Source organism: Panthera onca, chromosome B1, assembly GCF_046562875.1.
Source record: "Panthera onca isolate mPanOnc1 chromosome B1, mPanOnc1 haplotype 2, whole genome shotgun sequence".
Lineage (NCBI taxonomy): Eukaryota > Metazoa > Chordata > Mammalia > Carnivora > Felidae > Panthera > Panthera onca.
Window position 1 is genome coordinate 91,169,839 of NC_138342.1, and position 22,281 is coordinate 91,192,119.

At 35.4% G+C, this 22,281-nt stretch overlaps 1 protein-coding gene across 1 annotated transcript in view; it reads right to left on the reverse strand.

The window, feature by feature from the left end:
- The window catches only part of COL25A1 (collagen type XXV alpha 1 chain), a 465,928-nt gene that overhangs the window by 211,480 nt on the left and 232,167 nt on the right, over positions 1-22,281 (reverse strand). Inside the window, exons 3-4 of the mRNA XM_078445823.2 lie at positions 10,203-10,247; positions 8,121-8,128 (exon numbers count right to left, since the gene is read on the reverse strand). Coding sequence (XP_078301949.2) covers positions 8,121-8,128; positions 10,203-10,247 — 53 coding nt within the window. The remainder of the gene's footprint in view (positions 1-8,120; positions 8,129-10,202; positions 10,248-22,281) is intronic.

Consider the following 22,281-nt stretch of genomic DNA (forward strand, 5'->3'; position numbering starts at 1 on the left):
TACTGCCTAATCTCCTCCCTGAACTTTACATTTCAACCTATTTAATATGCAGCTTTCCCAAATGCCATTCTGTCTTGTGTCTCAAAGCCTTTGAAAATGCTAACCTCCCTGAAAACATTGCATTACTTAAATTTTTCATGTCAACAACTCCTTGACTTACCATAGATCCAGAGGTGTCCCTGATCCCGTCCCAACCCAAACCTAGGTTATTTATCTGCCCTGTTGTTCTTCCACTGTACCTGGACATAACCCAAGTGTACTTCTTCTCACATAATATTGCTATGTTTTTGTTTTGCTTTGTTTCTACTAGACTCTAAGTTCCTAGAAGAGGGAATTCTTTCTGTATTATAGTCTAGGACCCAATTCAGATCAGACAGGTCACTTGATCAACTTAGGCCAAATGTAAGCCAATTTCATGGTGTCCACATAACTGGAAATTAAAGAGGAGCCACCCTTTTATAAGAGGAAATCACATGCCCCACAAAGATTACTGAATGCTCACACAGTCATGATGAAATGATAATGTATCCCTTCAATTACTCATTTGACTTCGTTCAAAACACTAACACTCAAAATGACTCCAAACTTCTTTCTAATAGCACTTTATTTTAGAGTGGCTTTCTTGACCAGGGCCCACAATCCATAATTGGGGAGGTCATATAATTACTTCCCCATTTGTCCCAGAAGATATATGTAGGTGCACAGGCAGACAGTCCTAGGAACTTGGCAACATGACTAAGTATTTGGTCACAAGAAAGCCAAACAGGAAAGAGTGATGTGACACCCCATTTGTTTGTAGACTGGCTATTAGAAAGGTTTGCAGGTGTCTGATCACCAACCAACAGCAAAATCTTTAAAACCATGAGGTTCTTTTTAATAATTCTGACTGCCTGTGCTACCTGTTGTTTTTTTATTTTTTTTAATCTAAAGAGAAACACTCTTCTAGTAGCTCTTTCTTATTTCATCTACCAAGTATCTTTGAAAGAGAGAGGATCCGTGTCTAACCTCTCTTTGGTTTTAATATCTATTTCTCACCAAAGAGTGACATTGCTTACTTTTCAAACCTTGTAAGAGTTGCTTTAAAACTGTTAGTCATTTTTTTTTCACAATACTATTACTAAACATTAAGCTTTCACCTGAAACAATTGGGAATATGAAACAAAATAGATAACCAAAATTGTTTCTAGTTGAGGAGGTCACTCTAAACCCAATACTATGTAGACACAAGGTTATGAAGTAACTCGGTGGCATGAGAGACAGGACAGAGAAGAGAAAGCTGTAACAGGGTCTGATGTTGCTGAAAGATCTTATAAGTGCTTAAAGTTAAAAAGCCCTCCTTATCAATGATGTTACAAAGCAACCTGGGGGTCCTGGAGCTTGTGGCCTGGCATTAATATCCTACTCTTCTTATAAAGTAAACCCCAACCTAAAAAACAGAACAAAACAAAACAAAACCCAAACTCTTCCTTTTTACTTTTTTTTTCTGTTCAAGGAGTCTAGTGATAATAGTTTTGATGAATGTTTTTCTCTTCTAAAATGTTACAATAAGACAGAATTCACATTATTACCCAAGTGACATACCCATGTACATCTCTCTGGGGATTTCTAGCTATTTCTATTTCTCTCTCTTTTTTTTTTTTGTTTTCATTCTTTCTTTTCCTTTATATTTCTTAAGGAATTGTTTCCAGACAGGGCAGCAGAGATTAGCTGTTCACCAAATATGTTTACCTTTTCTTCTGAGCCCACAGCTACATTTCTTGATCTCCCTCACAGTTATGTGTGAAGATAGACGTTGACTCTTGCCCAAGGAATGTGGTCAAAAGCGATATAAACCATAAAAACCTGTATCTCAGGTGGTGGAAGAAGAAAATCTTTCTATCTAACCTTTCACTCTCTTTCTTTCTTTTTCCTTATCTCATGGCTGCGTATCTATGCCCAGGGTAACTTTAGAACACTCATATGAAAGACAGCAGTCTCCATCACTGGATCTCTGCAAGACTGCCCCTCATCATGTGTAAGAAATAAATGTGTATTGTGGTAGCTACTAGCATCTCAGGGTTTGTCTGTTACAATAGCTATAGTTATTCTAAAACAGATGGCATCTAGAAATAGACCACAAGAAAAAATAATGTTGCAAAAACTATTGCCAACATTTTTGTATGTCTATTTCCTCCTGCCCTCCTTCCTTTTAAACAACCTTATTTACCTCAATTAGTGGATCTTTACCCATTATTTTTCCCTTTTCAAGAGTTCTAAGGTTCTGCTTAATCTGGCACTAAATCTACATAAACAATATCAGAGGAAGCATTGAAGCAAATTACCACTGAGTACAGTTCCCTCTTCAAACATGGCAGCTTGAACCACTCAAAACAGAAGACATAAAAAGACACTGGGGAATCTATTCCATGTAAGAATTATAGTTATATTTTCTTTTTCTACCTTTTATTCCAAGACACAACTTGTGTGCAGTGTCCCAAAATGAACTACCCATCTGTGACAGCCTATGGTCATTCTATTATAGCTATGTCCCCAAACAGCCTTTAGACACAAATTGATGCTCCAGGCTTGTTTTGTTTGTTTCTCTGGTCTCTTATGGTGACTACATCTGAATTTATATAGTCATCCCAGAATCACTGCAGTGATCCTGCTTCCTATAAGATGCATCGTTTGCTCTATCAACAAGAGTACCTTATTATTACAGAAAAAATAAGTCACCACACATACAAAAGCATATTCTTTGAGCCCAGATAGAAACAAAAATATTTTAATAATTAAGCAGGAACAAAGAAGAAATTAAAGAAACATTTGCTGAAATGACTATTTTATTCTTAGTTTTCTTGAATTAGATAATTTATAAGCTTGTTTTGAGTAGCCAGCAATATGAAAGAGCACATAGAGTTGGGGTGCCTGGGTGTCTCAGTCGGTTAAGCGCCCAACTTCAGCTCAGGTCATGATCTCACAGTCTGTGAGTTTGAGCCCTGCGTCGGGCTCTGGGCTGATGGCTCAGAGCCTGGAGCCTGCTTCTGATTCTGTGTCTCTCTCTCTCTCTGCCCCTCCCCTGTTCATGCTCTGTCTCTCTCTGTCTCAAAAAAAAAAATAAATAAAAACATTTTTAAAAAAATAAAAAAAAGAAACAGCACATGGAGGAGATCTACAGATAACTAAGAAAAGCTTAATATGAACCATAGATGATAGAGGGAAGGGCACAACAGAGAAGGCATTTGCAAAGAAAGTGGTAAATCTTAAATCTTACTTGCCTGAAAAACATCTTACAGAAATATGGGGTAGAAAGGGGCTTTGCAGAGAGCTAGAGATAGACATGGGTTCAAATTTTGTTTCTGCCTCCTGCTAAATGTGAGCACTAGGGCAAAATAACTTGACTTGCCCAACGCTCAGCTTCTTAGTCTATAAAATGGGTATAATAAATTTCTAGTTCACAAGGCTGGTATGAGAATTGGTCTATAAAGTAACACATAGGTAGGAAGTTACCATAAATTGTAATTATTAGTGAATCTGGAAAAGATTTACTATTGACTTAAAAGTCATGTTGTTTTTTCAATATGAAGTAAAGATATCAGAGTTTTTCATCTAAAATTTCCTCAGAGATTTCTTTTTCCTAATTCATCTACCATATTGGCAGAAATAGCATTGTAAGCTTAACTTGGCTAAGTCTGCTTCATTCATCTGTCAACAAGATTCTGGGCTTCAAATTGAGTTGACAATTGCTGAAGGTAGATGGGACAGAACGGGCTACACAAGAGCGTCGTATTTCGCACCTCAGAGGGTTCTATGCTACCAACAATAACATCATATCTCTGTCAGTCAAGCACAATTATATGGCTTGATAGACTGATACAAATACAAAGCCAGTTAAAACAGGTCTCTGGACTCTTTTCTGGCTACAGTTATAGGGCTTGTTTGAATATCAGAATAGCGTCTCCTCTGGGGACAAAAGGACAGAGAAACCACATCCCCCATTGATTCTAAGAAAGGTCAAAAGTAGTGCAAAATTTGCTACATTTAAAAACTCTGAAATCATTTTGTAAATTTTTATCTGACTCTTTGCTTCTTATTGAAACATGACTGCATTTCTAAGAAATCCAAAGTAGGCGGTACAATTTCATGGCATATGGAATCAGGTAACACAACAGTCAGGCAAATCATTCTAGAAACACATTTGTGATATCCGAGCTGGGCATTCAAGGCACTTCCATGGATTCCTTTACAGCAATGTTTTATTACATGTTACCTTTATGAAAAAGAAAATAGAAAGAAGTACCCGTTATTCATGTAAAAGTAAATTACACATACTATTATAAAATCGCTGCATTGCAGCCTTTTATAATGGAGACCCCTATGGTAGCAATATCTTTTTGTCAAAATAGATAACCGAGTAATAAGCTGAACAGCTTCCTAAAGAGTGAATTGATACGTGGGATCTAATTCAAGTTGTATTTCAAGTTTTAAATTATAAATGACCTCAATATGCAAGATATAGAAACTGGCAGAAGAAAAAACACTTCAGCCACACACTAATCTAGTGTGATATATCCAATATATCAAATGAAGATGTAAATGTAAGGTTGTAAAATTAAATTTTATCATTATACTTTTTTGTTTTTTTAGTTTTACTTCAGAGTGATTACTTCAGGAGGGCAATGAAAAGGTGACCCTTAGTGACAAGAGATCTGTTACTGTCAATCAATCTTTCATTTGTTTCATAAGTGTCCACATGCTGTTTTTTGCACAACTGAGCACATAGCACAAGTGAATGACAAGAAAATACAAACCCCAACACCAGGTTACACTTCATAATCTTTCTGTACATGGGAAGCCATGGCAGCACAGAAGCTCGTGGCAAGAAGGAAGCTTGAGGAATTTCCTTGTGCTAAGTATTCTAACACAGGTTCAGTGTCACAAATTGCTCACCAGAAGGAAGACTATGGAATTTTTCAGACTACCTTTGTGCCTTACGTTGTATTTACAGAATGGAGGCAAGGGCAACTGCCATTACAATGGCAGCATAAGCATTGATATTTCCTGTAATTTCTTATTTGTGCAGATAGCTAAATATACTTTTTAAAAACACAAAAAAGGAAAATAAAATTTCTCTAAAAATAAAATTACAGAAACTTTCAGACTTCAGTTCATGGAAAAGAAATGGAAGGGGAAAATACACATAAAATTAAATGATGCTAAAATTAGGAAGACTATGGTCACTTTAAGTTATAATTGTTAATAATTGGATATTATATCTCAATATATCATTGGTAAACCTATTTAATCATAATAATGCCACTGCTCACTGATTTTTATTCAGATGCAAGAAATATAATGGAAATATTTTATACAGTGATCTCCTATGAAGTAAAATTTGATATAAGGCAAATACTTCTTGAAAATTATATATGAAGGTTTATTAGAAATTAGAGCCTCAACAGGATTCCATTATAAGACATTTCACCCATAAGGATTCCCATGATATGGGGTTCCAAGTACCATAAGACTCCATTGTATTAGTAAAGATAGCATAATCAATACGTATTTCTTTTCTCCTTTTCCAATCGATGGTTTTTCATCTTACCAAATGTGAGTGACTTATCTTTTAGCCAGTATAAAAACTCATGATTATACCTTATTTCTTAGATTTGATGCGGTTTGCTAAACACATTACAACTTCTTTAAAATGCAATCGAGATGGGAAAGTATGAATGCTTATTTTATGGATTAACCACTTTACATTTTTTGGACATGTTTTTATTATACACAGTTATTTATATAAAGAAACAGGATTGGACCCATGGCCTACCACTGTTACACAATGATCCATGTTGCAACACACTCAAAACTCATAAGGAATAGGGATCATGTGGTAAGTGGAAAGGGTTTGAACCAGACACATCTAACTGAATTCCAACTTTGTAAACCCTCTCTAGAGGTAAAACTATTGATAATTAACCTCTATGAGTCTTCCTCACTGAACAATGGGAAGGGTAACACCAGGAATTCTGTGTGGCAAAACGGAAGTATGTGTGTAAAGTTCCTAGAATATTGCCTGCCACATGTAGACATACCTCATTATTATTACATTTCACTTTTTTGGGCTTCACGGGTATCTTTTTTTTTTTTAAATACAAAGTGAAGGTTTGATAAGAGACTCTTAAAAACTGAGAACAAACTGAGGGTTGATGGGGGTGGGAGGGAGGGGAGGGTGGGTGATGGGTATTGAGGAAGGTGTTGGGATGAGCACTGGGTATTGTATGGAAACCAATTTAACAATAAATTTCATATTTAAAAAATAAATAAATAAAATAAAAGACAAATGCATTAAAAATAAAAAAATAAATTTTAAAAAAAGTGAAGGTTTGCAGCAATCCTGCGTTGAGCAAGGTACAGGCACCACTTTCCAATGGCATTTGCTCACTTTGTTTCTCTGTGCCACACTTTGGTAGGTCTCACAATATTTCAAATTTTTTCATTATTATTATAACTGTTATGGTGATCTGTGATCAGTGTTTATGATTCAGTGAAATCTCAGATGATGATTAGCATTTTTAGCAATAAAATATTTTTAATTAAGGTAGGTACCTTATTTTTTTAACATACTGCTATTACACACTTAACAGACTACAGTATAGTGTAAACATAACCTTTATATGCACTAGGAAGCCAAAAATTCACTTGGCTCACTTTATTGTGATATTCGCTTTATTGCAGTGGTCTGGAACCAAGCCCATGATATTTTCCAGGTATGCCTGTAGTTGGGGCTTAAACACATTAGTTCTATTTTCTTTTTATATACTAAGAAAGGAAAGAACAATTAAATCTTTAGTGGAGATCCTGGACTAATAGATGTTTCAAGAAAGCAGGATCTAGATGGCTGCCTAAATTTGTAAAGGGCCAAAGAAGAAATACTAGAACCCGAAATGTCACCATTTGGCAGAAGCAAGATTTAACTACACCTTCGCATGTCTAATACTTACTTACATCCACATCCACACACACAAAAAAGTCTTGAACTCTCTATTCTGGCTGTAATTTCCAGAGTTTCCTCTGGGTAGTAGTGGTTTGCTTCTAGCTTTAAAGACAGAGGCTTAAATATGAAGCGAAAGAATAAAGTTCCTAGACCTGGGGCATACCATCTGCCTAGCATTAAGCAAGAGCTGAAAGTCAGTTACAGAAGCAAAGTCATTTCTAACATGATTTATGTTCCACCCTTGAACGTGGCAGGAAGACTGCAAAAGATATTTGGAAGCCAATGCTTCCTCTGAATAAAGTAAACGAGTATATGCTAAGCCCCTCTCCCTGGACCATGCTGGCCTGTTAGATAAGTTGCCAATGTGGAGTCTTTGAACCCTGGAGCAAACTGGCTATTTGGGATGAGAAAGTATCTCAAGGCCAATGATCATGGCTACCGTAAATGTACAGTGGACAATGCAAACACTGGGGTCAGACAACAGATATCCAGGATATTATTACTCAAAAACACATCCAGCTCAAAGCTGACAAGATAATCTGTTCCTGTGAGTGCAAAGCAGGCTGGAATGCGGCAGCTCTGACCTACTCAAGGAACGAAAAAAGAGAGTGCAACTCTCCAAGGGCTCCATCTCATGTTCTTTATGCAGGCAAACTCCAAGGGACTTCAAAGGGAGTGCTGCCTAAGGAGGGAGTACCAGACCAAGCCCCCGGGGGGTATCATTTCCATGATCATGTTGCCATCTACATTTGGTGGACTGGCAAATGCAAATATTTCAGATACAAGTTTAAACAGATGAAAAAAGAAGTGCGAAATAGCTTGGGGATTTGCTTGCAAGAGAAACCTCAGAATTCCAGGAAAAGTATTTAATATCAGGAGCTTCATAAGTTTGTCCAAAAGTCCCAAGAGAGTAATTGGCTTGTGAGCGTATCAAAAATAAAGTCTTTTTTAATTGACACATATTACACTTCAACATATCCAAAATAGTGTACTAAAAAAATAATTTCCCAATGTTAGATATCCTTCAAAGGTCAGTAACATTTTTCTAATTGAAATATAGACTATATTTTGATGTCTTAACATAGTTTTAATATACATGATCCTGATTAACGTAGAAGATCCCAAATGCAGCAAATATACTTACAGGAGGACCTGTGGGGTAGGGGCGGGGTGGAGAGAATAAGAGAAAGGGAGAGATGAATTAGTGAATATGCAAAATATGAAGATTAAATAAAAGATGAAAGCATTGTCATAATCATCATCAAAATACAAGGGACAAAGAAGTCATCTAGAAGTCATCTAGAGTTCAATGGTTCTTAATCTTTTTTTAGGTCATGGACAACTTTGATATCCATATCATAAAAGTGTATTTATCCATACATTTTATCCATATCCATATCCATTTCCATTTTATCCATATCATAAAAGTGTATTTACATCTATCTGCACACAAACTTTATATAAAATTTCAATGGATGTTCAGATTCCCTGAGGCCTCTCTATGAATTACTGAAAGGCTCATCTTAAGATGGCCTATTTATATAGCTAAAAATTTAGAGAAAATGTGAATCAGGAGGATCTTTGGTCATTGATGATAGCCCAGTTATAAAGAATTGATATATAACTTTCTGGAGTTTGGTAAAATGGCTAAATGAGAAATGTACCCATTATTTGTTCTAAAAATGTTTTTCATTCAGTAGCATTGTCAATATATAAAAGACTAAACCCTGATGTTTATATGTTTTTTTAAAACTATGTATTTTCATCAAAACATAGGCAAAGTCTAAGAAAATTTCAATATTTTGCACACTGTATGCTCAATTAAAACACAAACACAAGTTTTTAGTAGTCAAGAAGTTAGGAATTGGCTTTTTAAATTTCTATAAAACTTCACATAAGTACAAAATTTTTACTTCCCCCCCCCCATCCTTTTTATTTTTTTTTGACAAAGATCAATTCACCAACTATTTGACTCTGCTAATGTTTTATTATTTCTTTTTCCTTAAAATACATTTATAATCCATCTTTAAATATAAAACTGCATTTTGTGAAAGGGATACCTGTACAAGCTTCCAATTACTTAGATTAAATGAGGTTGAAAGATAACTTTTAGGAACACTTTTAAGGGAATTAAGCAGGTATCTTGCCTAATTAGTAAATTTTTCATAAATCTCTTTCACTTCAACATATTTTTTTCCAAAAAGAAGAGGAAATGAGACAAAAAACTAAAAACATTACAAATCAATCTGTTCCTTTTTTTTCATAGATCAGTATTTTTACTGTTTCTACTGGAAAAGAGCATTTCTTAGCATACTTGAATCAAACCTTGAATTACTTTCAAAGTGAAGAAAAAACTCAAATAAAAAATGTTTTTTGAAACCAAATATCCAAATAGTGTGTTCACTTACTGTTTGACTTGTTTTATAAAGTCTAAGGCTCCAAAATGACCATGCGAAGTCTTATCAGGCCATCAACTCTTCCTTGCAAAGTAAGAGGAAGGTACATATAGGGATTTGGCCTAAGAGCAAAAACTCACTGAAATAGGCATCGGGACAATTGGTTCTGTTTCAAGTTCTGCTCTTAAAAATTTGCGTGGCCTTGGCTGGATCACCTGACTGTTCTGGGGCCTCCATTTCCTCAACTACAAAATGAAAATGCTGGATTGATTACTAAAGCTGCTGTCATCACTAAAATCCTAGGGTTCTATGAGAGAAATAAAAATTCCAAATTTTGAAATGAATGAGAGTAAAAGCATGACAAAATTGTACCAGTTGGATAAAATAACAATAAACCTTTCCAAGACATGTGCCCCAGTGTCCCAAAGCAGATGTTTTCACAAAGATGTGTTCTCACAAAGATGTGTTCTCCATGCATGTACATGTATGGAGACAGAAGCATGGGTGATATTGCCACACTGTGTGCAGCTAAAAAAGTCTCCACTGTACACAAAAAGGACCAACTTAACCTGATACAGTAAATAACCCCAAATTGGGTGCCAGTGGTTATCAAATTTAACAGCTGAACAATATTTTCCAAACTTCTAGGTTTGATGGAAATAAGGAGATGATAAAAAAAAAAAAAAAATTCTAGGTCTAGTAGAGAAGATTTAGACACATGCACAAGCTTGTGGGCAACCTCCAGCAAGACTATATAATCATTAATTAGTAGGAACAGATGCAGGAATCTAACCAAAACATTAATGACAAAGAGCAGCTGAGAGACTTACCAGATTCTCCTCTTCGGCCCCTCTTACCTCGTTTCCCCGGAGGGCCTGAAATACAAAGAATTTTTTGAAAGTGGTTTAATATTTTTTTTCTTACTCCAAAATGGCTAGTAAATAATTATTGATGTATTTTATCACTATTTTTAACTAATAACCTCAAAGAAAGGACCAGATATTTGTAAAGGCCAGCTTATCAGCATAACTCTTAAGCTTCAGTTAATTATAAAACCTATGCCAGATGTCTAATCATCTAGCATTACTTAAGAACACTAAACATTCAGAATTTTTATTCATGCTGCCTGTTTATCATCAGTAAAGATGACTTTAACTGCAAATTGGTACTGAGATTTCATGTGTCTTAGGAAAATTTCTTTTATAAAGATTTCATTATATTAATAATTAAAAGTACTAAGTTCAAGATTATAGTTTCTCTTCAGTCAGGTTCATCATGATTGATGACTTCCTTGCAAATATTTAGTTGGCAGTTAAATGTATATATTTGTAATTGGAATTATCCTTACAATATTTCTATTTTATTAAATATGAATTTTCATATATTAGAATTTCTCTTATTGAGAACCAGCTGAGTTAAAGACATACTCTTTAATTGGAAAGTGTTTAGGTACTAACTATAGGTCTCATTTTTTTAAGGAGCTATCTCATTACTGTCATTCAGAAAATAGTCTTTATGATGATCCCACTTTGAAAGTAGAGAAAGACTTCTTTTTTTCCAGTGAATTGCCTATAAAGACCACCAAGCTAGTATGTATCAGACTTAACACAAGATTCTAGACATTCATGGCTTTCAAGCCATTACTCTCAATCATTTCTGCCCTCATTTCCTCAAGTAGGAATAGTTCCCACTGAATTATGAATAGAAGAGAATAATTAGGCCACAATGAGAATTAAGGTCTTATAATATTTGCTGGAATAAAGAGGCCAAGGAAAATACAGACCCTTCTGGTTTTAAAGAATGAGCTGCTAAGTTGGACTGATGACTTCCAAACTCTAGAAAGTTCAAGACACAAGCAGCACAGGCCTTAGCAGTCAGCCAGCTCCCAACGTGATCCTGAGCTACCAACTTCCACATGGAAACACTATCATGAGAATAAAAACATCAGTGGGCCAGTTAGTTTCCCCTCAAGCCCTTACACAGAGTAAGTCTGGTCATCTGTGTTTCATAAGAGGTTAAAAACAATCAAGCAATAAAAGAGATTGAAAATGTTACGAGAAGCAGCAGAGTCCAAAATTGTTATTCAAAATTTCATATTTCTTTCTGTATTCTGGACTAAAGAGAAATTTCTTGAATCATATTCAAGATATTCTTGGCCAAACTGAAAGCAGAAGAAAAAATCACATGAATAGGTAGATAAACTCAGCAGGACCCTAATAAGTATGAAAATACATATCTATTTACACCCGTTCAAACACACATGCACAGAAATATATTGACATATTCTCATATATACAATGTCTTTAAGATTAGGAATCAGATTTTTTTCTATTATAAAATTACTTAAACTAAGAAGTGTTAGCAACAAATATATACTTCTGATGTCTATGGACTGCATAGTAAGGGTTATAGGTTAATGTATAAGATGTCTATCTGCCCTGAAGAGGGAAAGAAGTTGAAGAGATTACATAAAATAACACATATGAAAAATTTGTTAGTATAGTGTTGTGAAGACAGCACCTTGAGTTTATGCTCTGATTTATTCCTTCTACTCAAAACATATGGCCAATTATAAAAAGAGAAAAAGTTTGTAGAAGAATTTGTATTCAAAAAAGAAACGGGCATGTCCACAGGCTAGAAATGGACCAAAAATGCAAAGTGGGAAGCAGGGATAAAGCCATGAGCCTGTTGGCTCTAGTTCCAGACATAGAAATAATGGCCATAAGTATGATTCCTGGAGAATAAATGCTCAAAAGTTTTCTAACCAGAGTCAGGCTCACTTAATAAAGCCAGTGACTTGGAAATGCTGAAGATAAGCTGAAAAAAAACCAGGTCTCTGGCTTACAGGCTGAAGAATATGGACATAGTCTCTCAATCAGAAAACCAGTAGATGCTTACTTGATGCCTAACTCTATCATATCTACAACATATATCTAGGACAGAAGTCTAGAAATGCCATTTTATTTTTTTTCAATGTTTATTTTTGAGAGAGAGAGATACAGATGGAGAGCGAACAGGGGAGGGGCAGAGAGAGAGGGAGACACAGAATCCAAAGCAGCTTCCATTTCTGAACTGATAGCACAGAACCTGATGAGGGGCTCGAAATCATGAACTGGGAGATCATGACCTTAGCTGAAGTAGGATGCTTAACCGACTGAGCCATTCAGGCACCCCTAGAAATGCCATTTGAAGACCAGTCTTAGCCATCTTAGAAGGCTAAGGATGTCAGGGAAAGACAAACATAAAAGAGTTAGGTAAGAAAGGGTGAGTACAGAGGAAAGAAAAGCAGGCATACATAGTGAGAAAACTACATTGAAAGAAAGACAGAAAGAAAAGAGAGAGGGAGGGAGGAAGGCAGGCAGAGAGAAAGAATACATAATGAGTACACAAAACAAAATTCTAAAACATATGAAGAAATCTAATGCTAAGAAAGGCAACACTCAACAATAGGATCATGAATTCTTTCCAGGTAAAATTAATCTAAAAAAAATCAGACAAAAGTCAGTATATTAATTATACTTTAAGAGATAAATTAAAAAGTAATATTCATTAAAGAGCAAGGGTTTTTAAAGGTAAATAAGAAAGGGGCGCCTGGGTGGCTCAGTCGGTTAAGCGTCTGACTTCAGCTCAGGTCACGATCTCACGGTCCGTGAGTTCGAGCCCCGCGTCGGGCTCTGGGCTGATGATGGCCCAGAGCCTGGAGCCTGCTTCCGATTCTGTGTCTCCCTCTCTCTCTGACCCTCCCCCGTTCATGCTCTGTCTCTCTCTGTCTCAAAAATAAATAAATGTTAAAAAAAAAATTTAAAGGTAAATAAGAAAAAATCTATCTGAAAGAGAACCCTTGAGAAAACTTGAAAAAAAAAGTCATTGAAATTAAAAAAAAAAAAAAAAAGAACAAATCATTTAAATGGTAGCCTGGATATGGTTGAAGACAGAATTGATGTAGAAGATGCAGAATACAGCCCAGAGACAGATCCAATATTGATTTGTTCCTATCTATCTGTCTATCTATCTATCTACTCTGGTCTGAATGTTTGTATGCTCCCAAAATTCATATATTGAAATTCTAACTCCCAAAACTGATGGTATTAGGACGTGGGGCCTTTGGGAGATGACTAATTCATGAGGCTGGGGCCCTTGTGAATGGAATCAGTGCCTCATAAAAGATTCCCTAGAAAGACTCCCAAACCCTTCCACTATGTGAGGATAGAGTGAGAAGATACCATCTATGAACCAGGAAGAGAGCCCTCACCAGAAGATGACCAGATCTTCTGGCACCTTGATCTTAGACTTTCCAGCCTCCAGAACTGTAAGCAATACAGTTTTTGCTGTTTACAAGCCACCCAGCCTGTGGTAATTTTTTACAGCAGCCCAAACAGACTAAGACAACTATCTGTCTATCTACATTTCTATCTGTCTACCCACCTACCTAGCTGTCTGTGTCAAGAGGCAAAATTTTACTTACATCACCAAGAGTACCCAAAAGAAATTATAGAGAAGCCCTTATTTAAGTGATAACAGATGAGGATTTTCCAGAACTGAATATAGAAACCCTAAGATTAAAGTTATACCCAAAATGGCAAGTAAAAATAAATCACACTTAAATATAATAATGTTCAAGAATAAAGAGAAAAATGTTGGGAATTACCAGAGGGAAAATTACAGTGGAAGGTACTTTGACTACTGTCTCACCAACAACAAAGGTGTCAGAAGAGCTTAGTCCTGATTTTCATAATAAATCTCAGATATCTCTTATTATTATTTGTTTATTGGAATTAGCTTACCATTTTCCCCTGATGAATGTTCCTTTTAAATGGTAGAATTTATCAATAAAAATAAATTGCATAAGTATTTTAAATAGTTTGAAATAAGCTATAAAACAATATTTAAAAGATATCAAATTATGAAAAAATGGTCAAAAATGCAATATCTTTTGAAAACATGAAGAGACAAAGAATATTTCTGAACATGTCTGTCTTAAATATTCAATCATAGGCTTAAAGGAATAAACCAAATGCTGTGGGAAGTGTCTGTTATATTGAGAATTGAGAAAGAATAGAATCTAAGGAAACTGAAAAGACACTGACAAAAACATACCTATTGAAAATGAAAAAGTTACAAAGAATGTCATACTATGTGAAAGAGAAAATGAAGTTAAACTGAGTTATGATAAGATGAGAATCTAAACTATGGGATTTATAAAGAAAATACTAGATTGGAGAAGAGGATGTACAGTTACTACAAGAAACAGAAGACTGGAGTGAGCATTATACTAGGCTTAGTGAACTAATAAATTACATAAACCTCCTGAAAGACATAAATACAGATCTTGCTTAAAAAAGAATAAATAAAATTTTTGAAAATAATCTGTGCAGATCAGATAATTTGATACTGCTTTTGATTTTAAGGATGAAAATAATTTTTTAAAAATGATTGGATGGGATGAATTTAACAATGGACAGCTGGACACTAGGATGAAAAATCAGAAAAGGCAAATGATAGATTTTTCCCAGGCAAAACTGATGTTAACAATAGTTCAGATAGACAGTGGCCATTTCCATTCTAAGCCGAGTGATGAAGTGTTGAGTAGTCATGAGCTGTATGAATGAATACAAAAGCTAAAACCTGACTCTCATTCACTGAATTTGGCCAGGTCCTTGGAGCAGAAATTCTCAGTGAACTCTGTCAGCAGAAAGCCATGACTCTGCAAGAGAAACTGGTTCAAGAATATGAATGGGAAGCTATCAGCAACAGAAGAAGTGAAAACTTACAAGCAGAGAATTCATGAAATGAAAAATGAGTTATGGAAAACAGAGAGAGGCTATAAAACCAGATTGCTCTTTGTAATAACAAAATTCATGGCAATCAGTACTGTTCGTGTTTCAGAAAGAGTTTTTGCTTGAAAGACAATGCAAACTGTCGGCCTGAGACAGACATTAGTAAAAATTAGCCATAATGGAAATGCTTTAAAGACTTGTGTCAACAAACCCAGCTGGAGATAGATCCAGGTCATCCAATCACATCATAAGAAGGTGTCTTAAGCTAAGCTAATTCTTTGTGCCCAAAACTAATATTTGCTGGAGCACTCTACTCCTTACTAAAGGTATACCCACCTGTCAGAAGGCTCTTTTCTAAGGTGAGAGATGTACCTAGAAGTACACACATGCTTATGTATGAGCCTTCCCATGATCTTGGGGGGTGGGTGGTTATTGCACATGTCTGGAATACCCTCATCTGGTTTATCAGATGAATTACCAAAACCTGTCAATTCTATTTCTATTACTTGAATCTATTCACTCTTCTCCACTCCCAAGTCTTTCATGGCTGAGTAACCTTTCTGGTTACTTAGAGAAGAGATTTTTTTTACGAGGATTTTACTTGTCCTTTAAAAACATTTTACCACTTATAAACATTTACAATTAAATAAATAAGAAGCGTTCGAAAAAAGTTTCAGAATCTATAATGGGCTGGGTTTTTTGTTTTGTTTTTACCTCTTGCTTCCTATTTCAACACACATTTCTAGCTGTCCCTGTTTTGGGGGGAAAAGAAATAATATGGATAGAAACAAAGGGAAGAACTAAAATCAAAATGGATTAAAGACTTAAATATAAGGACTGAAACAATAAATCTCCTAGGATGAAAACATAATGAAAAAGCTGCTTGACACTGGTGTTGGCAATGATTTTTTGGGTATCACAACAAATGCACAAGCAACAAAAGCAAAAACTAAACAACTGGGATTATATGAAACTAAAAAGTTTTTGCACAACAAAAGAAATGATAAGCAAAATAAAAATTCAGTCTATGGAATGGAAGAAAATATTTGCAAACCATATATCTGATAAAGGGTCAACACTCCAGATATATAAGGAACTCCTACAAATCAATAGCAAAACAATAAATCACCCAATTTAAAAATGAGCAAAGAACCCAATCGACATGTCTCCAAAGATGACCTACAAATGGCCAAAAAGTATATGAAAAAGTGCTGAACATCACTGATCATCAGAGGAATGCAAATCAAAACCATAATGAGATATCACCTAACCCCTGTTAGGATGGTTATTATTAAAAATAACAACAACAGCAACAGGATAAGCATTGGTGATGGAATGGAGAAAAAAAAAACCTTGTACACTGTTAGTGGGATGTACATTGCCACACCCACTATAAAAAAATATGGCGATTCCTCATAAAATTAAAAGTTGGAACTAGAATAAGATCCAGCAATTCCACATCTGGATATTTATCCAAAAGAATTGAAATCAAGATCTCAAAAAGAGATATCTATACTCCTGTGTTTATTGCAATGTTATTCACAATAGCCAACGTATGGAAGCAACTTAAATGTCCATCAACAGATAGATGGTTAAAGCAAATGTGGCATATTCATGCAGTGGAATGTTATTCAGCCTCAAAAAAGAAAGAAATCCTGGCATTTGCAATAATATGGATAGATCTGGAGGGGATTATGCCACATGAAATAAGCCAGATACAGAAAGACAAATATGATCTCATTTATATGTGGATGTCTCTCTCTGTCTCAAAAATAAATAAACGTTAAAAAAAAAATGTACAGCTTTTTACATGTCAATTATACTTCAGAGAAGGGGATTAAAAAAAAGAAACAAAGGGAAGGCTCATACCCTGAGTGATCATGATTAGATGTGTTGTCATAAAAACCTGAGAACAGGGAAAAATTCACCATCTTGTTACAAGAATGACCTAATGGTGACTGCTGACCTGGATCATTTGAGAATTCCATAAAAAAGGTAATGAACATATGTAATGGCACAAACTAGGAGCTCAATAAATAGTAACTCAGTCTTCTGGTTTATTTATATTTTCTTGTTACATTTAGTCAATAGTAATAATGTATTTGAGTATTTGACAAGAAAAGCTGAATGTGTATGTGAATAAGATTGTGAGAAATTAACATTACCTTCTGATTAAAATATTCAAAGAGGCAAGTTAGTATAAAGAAAGAATATGGAACGCAAAGTTAAAAGACTTACTGGTTTCCACTGCTGTGTAAATTGATCTTACAATTAACCTCTTTGGTTTTAGTCTGCTAAAAGATCTGGTAAATAATACTAACTCTACCATATTTTTGTGATTATTGGGAAGGTAAAGGCTGTAAGTGCTATATACATATGATAAGTGAGTCTGCCCTTCATTTCTCATTAATTCACTGAAGCTTATAAACTATTTCCATGCTATATTACTGTCATAATCATCAATAAAAGTAGTAAGACTTCTAAACAATTTGACACATCCTAATAAAAAGCTGATTTATTTATTTTTTTAATTTTATTTAAGTTTACTTATTTATTTGTAGAGAGACGGGGGGGGGAGGGGGTGGTGGTGAGGGAGGGACAGAGAGAGGGAGAGAGAGAGAGAGAGAGAGAGAGAGAGAGAGAGAGAATCCCAAGCAGGCTCTACACGGTCACACTGTCAGGGCTCGAACTCATTAACTGTGAGATCATGACCTGAGCCAAAATCAAGAGTTGGAGGCTTAACCGACTGAGTCACTCAAGTGCCCTACTAAAGGTTGAAATTTTAGTTAGAAGTTTCATCTCCAGAGGCAAAGAGGTCATCAGAGAAAATGATGTAAAACTACCTCAAACAACAGTAAATAGTCCAAAAATTCCATACTCTTATCCAGAATTCTGGAGGCAGAAAAGCAGAAATATTAAGGCAAAGGAAGCAGCAGGAGACTGAGCTTGTGGTCAGGGAGGGAAAGAGTGAGTAAGAAGCCCTGGAAAGCATACGGAGCAACCCATGTGCCAATGCACACTGGAGTAGGGAGGCCTACAGAAGAAATGTGTGCAAGCCTAGGACACCCCTCCCCTGCAAGTGATCCCAGGAATAGGTCTCCAACAGCTGCAGATGGCTCTCAGGAGAGAGGAACCTGTCTGGGCACAGAGGAGATGGTAGACCAGCCTTCCTGAACCATCCTCCCCCATCCTCCTGCTCCTTTGAGAATACTAAGCCACGTTTACCTTCAGATCTTCTGGATTAACCTTGCAAGTAGGCACAGATTAATTTCAGAGCCTTCCCCAAAGTCCTCCCACCTGCTTGCATGCTTAATGCCTGAAATTCTTTCAACATAGACCAAAGCTTTTCATTCCACAATTAGAAGTAAAAGGCTTAAACAGCAAATGTTTGGTAGAGGCAGAATATTAGCTAAAATGTATTTTCCCCATACTCATAAAATGTCCATACGACAACATACCCAAGAGGTCATACAGCCCAAGGTTTTCACACTGTGCTTGATACCCAGATATGAGAGCAGCTCCAATTTGCCATATTGAATTGCAACCATTTGCTGTAAAAGTTCATCGGCTAACACAAGCTTATAAATCAATGATTCATATTTCTGCAAATGTAAGATTGAAGCCAAGATAAGTGAAAACAACCTGCTGAGGGTCCCACACAGCAGACATCAGCTTCCTGATTCCAAGCTCAGTGCTCTTTGACTTAGCACGCTGCTTCTCATTTTGGAACTCATGCTCTATAGATTGAAAGACTGGACACAACCATCGCCAACTTTCCAAACTGCTTCATTTTATCAATGGCTTGCTTCATATTTTTATAACATGGCTACTTAGAGGCAGATATACTATTATTACTTGTTACAGTCTCCCACTAGACTGTAAGCTCTTGAGGATACAAATTCCCTTGTTCATCTTTGTGTCTCTAGTAAAACGGCACAGGACTTAGCACTCAATAAAACTTTAAAGGAATACTGCCTATGGAGTATTTGATGCATGCCAACATTATTTCATACTGTGTTAATTTTTAAAAGAAATAACTTTTTTTTATTTAAGAGATTTATTTCCCAAGATATTTTAAGTCAGCATGTACTGCACTATATGTAACAGAGGCTAGTTTGTTTTAAATATCTTTTATGTGTGTGTTTTTGTTTCAAATTTCCCCAAGTTTCTAATCTCCATGGAATGTCAGTTTGTAAAAGAAAGGTAATCATAATAAATAATAGGTAATAATTTAAGTTTATAATAGCCAAGCTCCATAACTCTCGACAGAATATTATTCAGATATGCATTATTTATGTTAAAGGTAATGAGTTTAATTGAAAAATTGTAAAAGCAGATTTCCCTTTTTTTTAGCAACACAAGATACACACTAACAAATGTTTAGGGGATTTTATTCTTACAAGTTATTTGAGTAATAAAAAATACAAAAATTAATAGTTTGTTAGTAAAAATAGTTCATTGGTATTTTAATTATAAACAATAAAAATGAAGTTGCTAAATTTTTATTTTTGAGCCCCAACCACCTAATTTCAATAAGGCTAGGAAAATCTATAATGTACTAAACTCCTAAGATTAGTAATTAGAATTGTTTTGTCAAATTCCTAGAGGAGATTTAAAAAACCAAATAAAAAGATCAAATCTTTAAAGTAATTTTATGAATATTCCTCTCAAAAATCTGCTTATTTTCTAGCTTTTACACCATCAACTTTTTCTTGGTAACAATTTCAAGTCACACTTAGGAAACAAAATATTTGCAGAAATTGTGTTCAATTAATGAAGATGAAACAATGTAACTCATAGAAGATATTAAAAAAAAAAAGAAAAAACTCCCTTCTTTTAGTAGCTAATAAATGTGAAAACATTAGGAGTGTACACATTAGGTCACCTAAAGCCAACTGGGTGGATGTGTACGGGTGCACTGGTTTAAATGTAAAATGCAATACTTCCTTGGGGGTAGTAGCCAATTGGTTTTAAAGCAACTAGTTTAGAGGAAAATGGGCTATTTATTCCCAAATATACTTTCCATTAGAATTTTTAGGCAGCAAGGCATGCCCTTCTGGCAAAGTATGTTTTTATTTTCTCATGAAATACATTGAGAACAAGTGTTTTGTTTTGTCTATTTATTTTTCTCATTTTTAAAATGGAAATTTTAACAACTGCAATGTGAATATTTTACATAAATATAAGCAACTTACATCGGAACTGTGAACGTTGGGGCTCCTGAGTGGCTCAGTCGGTTAAGTGACCAATTCGGTTTTGGTTCAGGTCATGATCTCACAGTTTGTGAGTTTAAGTCCCATGTTGGGTTCCACAACTGGCAGTATGAAGTCTGCATGGGATTCTCTCTTCCCCTGTCTCTCTGACCCTCCCTCACTCACACTGTCTCTGTCCCTCTCAAAATAAATAAATAAACTTAAAAAAAAACCAAAATTGTGGTGAATGTAATTCGCAACATTACTATTATCATTAGCATTTTTTTAATTGGTTGAGTTTCTGTGCCTTGTGGAGAGAGGCCAACAGGCCACATAATAGCATTCTAAACCTTCTTGCCGTTATTTCAAGTTCAATTCTAGCTTGTGCTTCATTTAAATGAAGTATTTCATATAAATTCAAGCACATTTTACACTTACCGAAGTATTAATTGATATTTGTAAGTTTATAACTAGAGAAAAATGACCATATTTATGAGACAACTGGGGACTCTCACAAAAACACACTGGATGAAACAACTCCACTTACACAATTAAAGAAGAGGGTTTCCAAACCAAGTGCAATGGGATCTTTTCTGGGCTTTATGTTGAGGCTTTGTTTCCAGAAATGGAATTCCAGCAAATGAGGAGTTGTCTTTATTGCTGTTTTCAATATTTAGATAATAAATATAGTACAATATTCAATAGAAGCTGTTCAAGACTACAAATAGTCCCTGGTTACAGCCCATTGACTTTAATGAGGTCTGATGTGGCACAGTTGTTATTTCTATCATTCGTCTCCCACACATAAAGTGTTTCATTATTATGGTACTAGAAGTTTTACCCCATGATCCTATAGGGGATTTGTCATGACAACCTTTTCTATTTCTACTTGCAGGGAAGGGGGCTGCAAGACGTCAGAGAGTAGGGGTTGGGAACTAAGAAAGATGTGTTTCTTTGTGAGATTATATGCTATATGATGAGTTGTTATTACATATACAATGTAATATATTAACATGAAGAAAAACTGAGTTCCCAAGTCTGCAGAAAAATTTAAATGAGCTCTCTAGATTCCATTTCCTAATGGAATGCAGAACAGTGAACAGATCTTTAAAGATAAAGAGAATTTTTTAAATAATAGAAAAAAAAACAAGATCAATGGTTGAATGTAGTTTGTCATATATTCAGTAAGTTAAATAATGTTCACTCAATTTATCAGTGACTGAAACAACAGAAAATGAGGAAAAAGTGGGTTAATGGAAACTGGGATTTATTTTCATTAATGGCTTTGCAAGGTCGCAAGCTTTTGCCAAAGAACTGATAGATGAATTAAACAGCAGCACCACATACATCATTACACATATGTAAATGGCCCACATTTCTTTAAGCCCGTGCTAAATGAATTATTTAGCATGCCTATTGCTAAAATTAGTCATCAATGGGGAAAATAATCCTAAAAGAACTGGTTTAACACTGAAAATTCGTGATGGAAGATAGTAAACAAAGAGTAGAGATGAAACCATCAGAATAGGGTTAGGAGTACTTCAGAGGGAAGGTGCAGCATGGAAGTCAAGATCCTCTGAAACAAGCATGAAGGCAGAGGGCACTGAGGCAATCAGAGCAGGCGTGAGCCAGTTAGAGCCCATCTGTGGAAATCGGCCAAGCTGATGGCCCCACAGTGTCATGGGGTGGGGGGTGGGGAAATACAAATACTTGCACATAATGAAAGGGATAATGATGATGGTTAATATTTACAAGTGCTCATTATCTGTCTGGCACCAAACTAAGCACCACCCATGCACACTTTCATTTACTTACACTGGTTGAGTGACCTCAATATAATTTCAGAAAATGAGGATATAAAGAGGTTAAGTGTCACAAATCCAGTAAGTGGCAGGTAAGGGATTCATGCCCAGACAGTCCGACTCCTAAATTGTAAATTC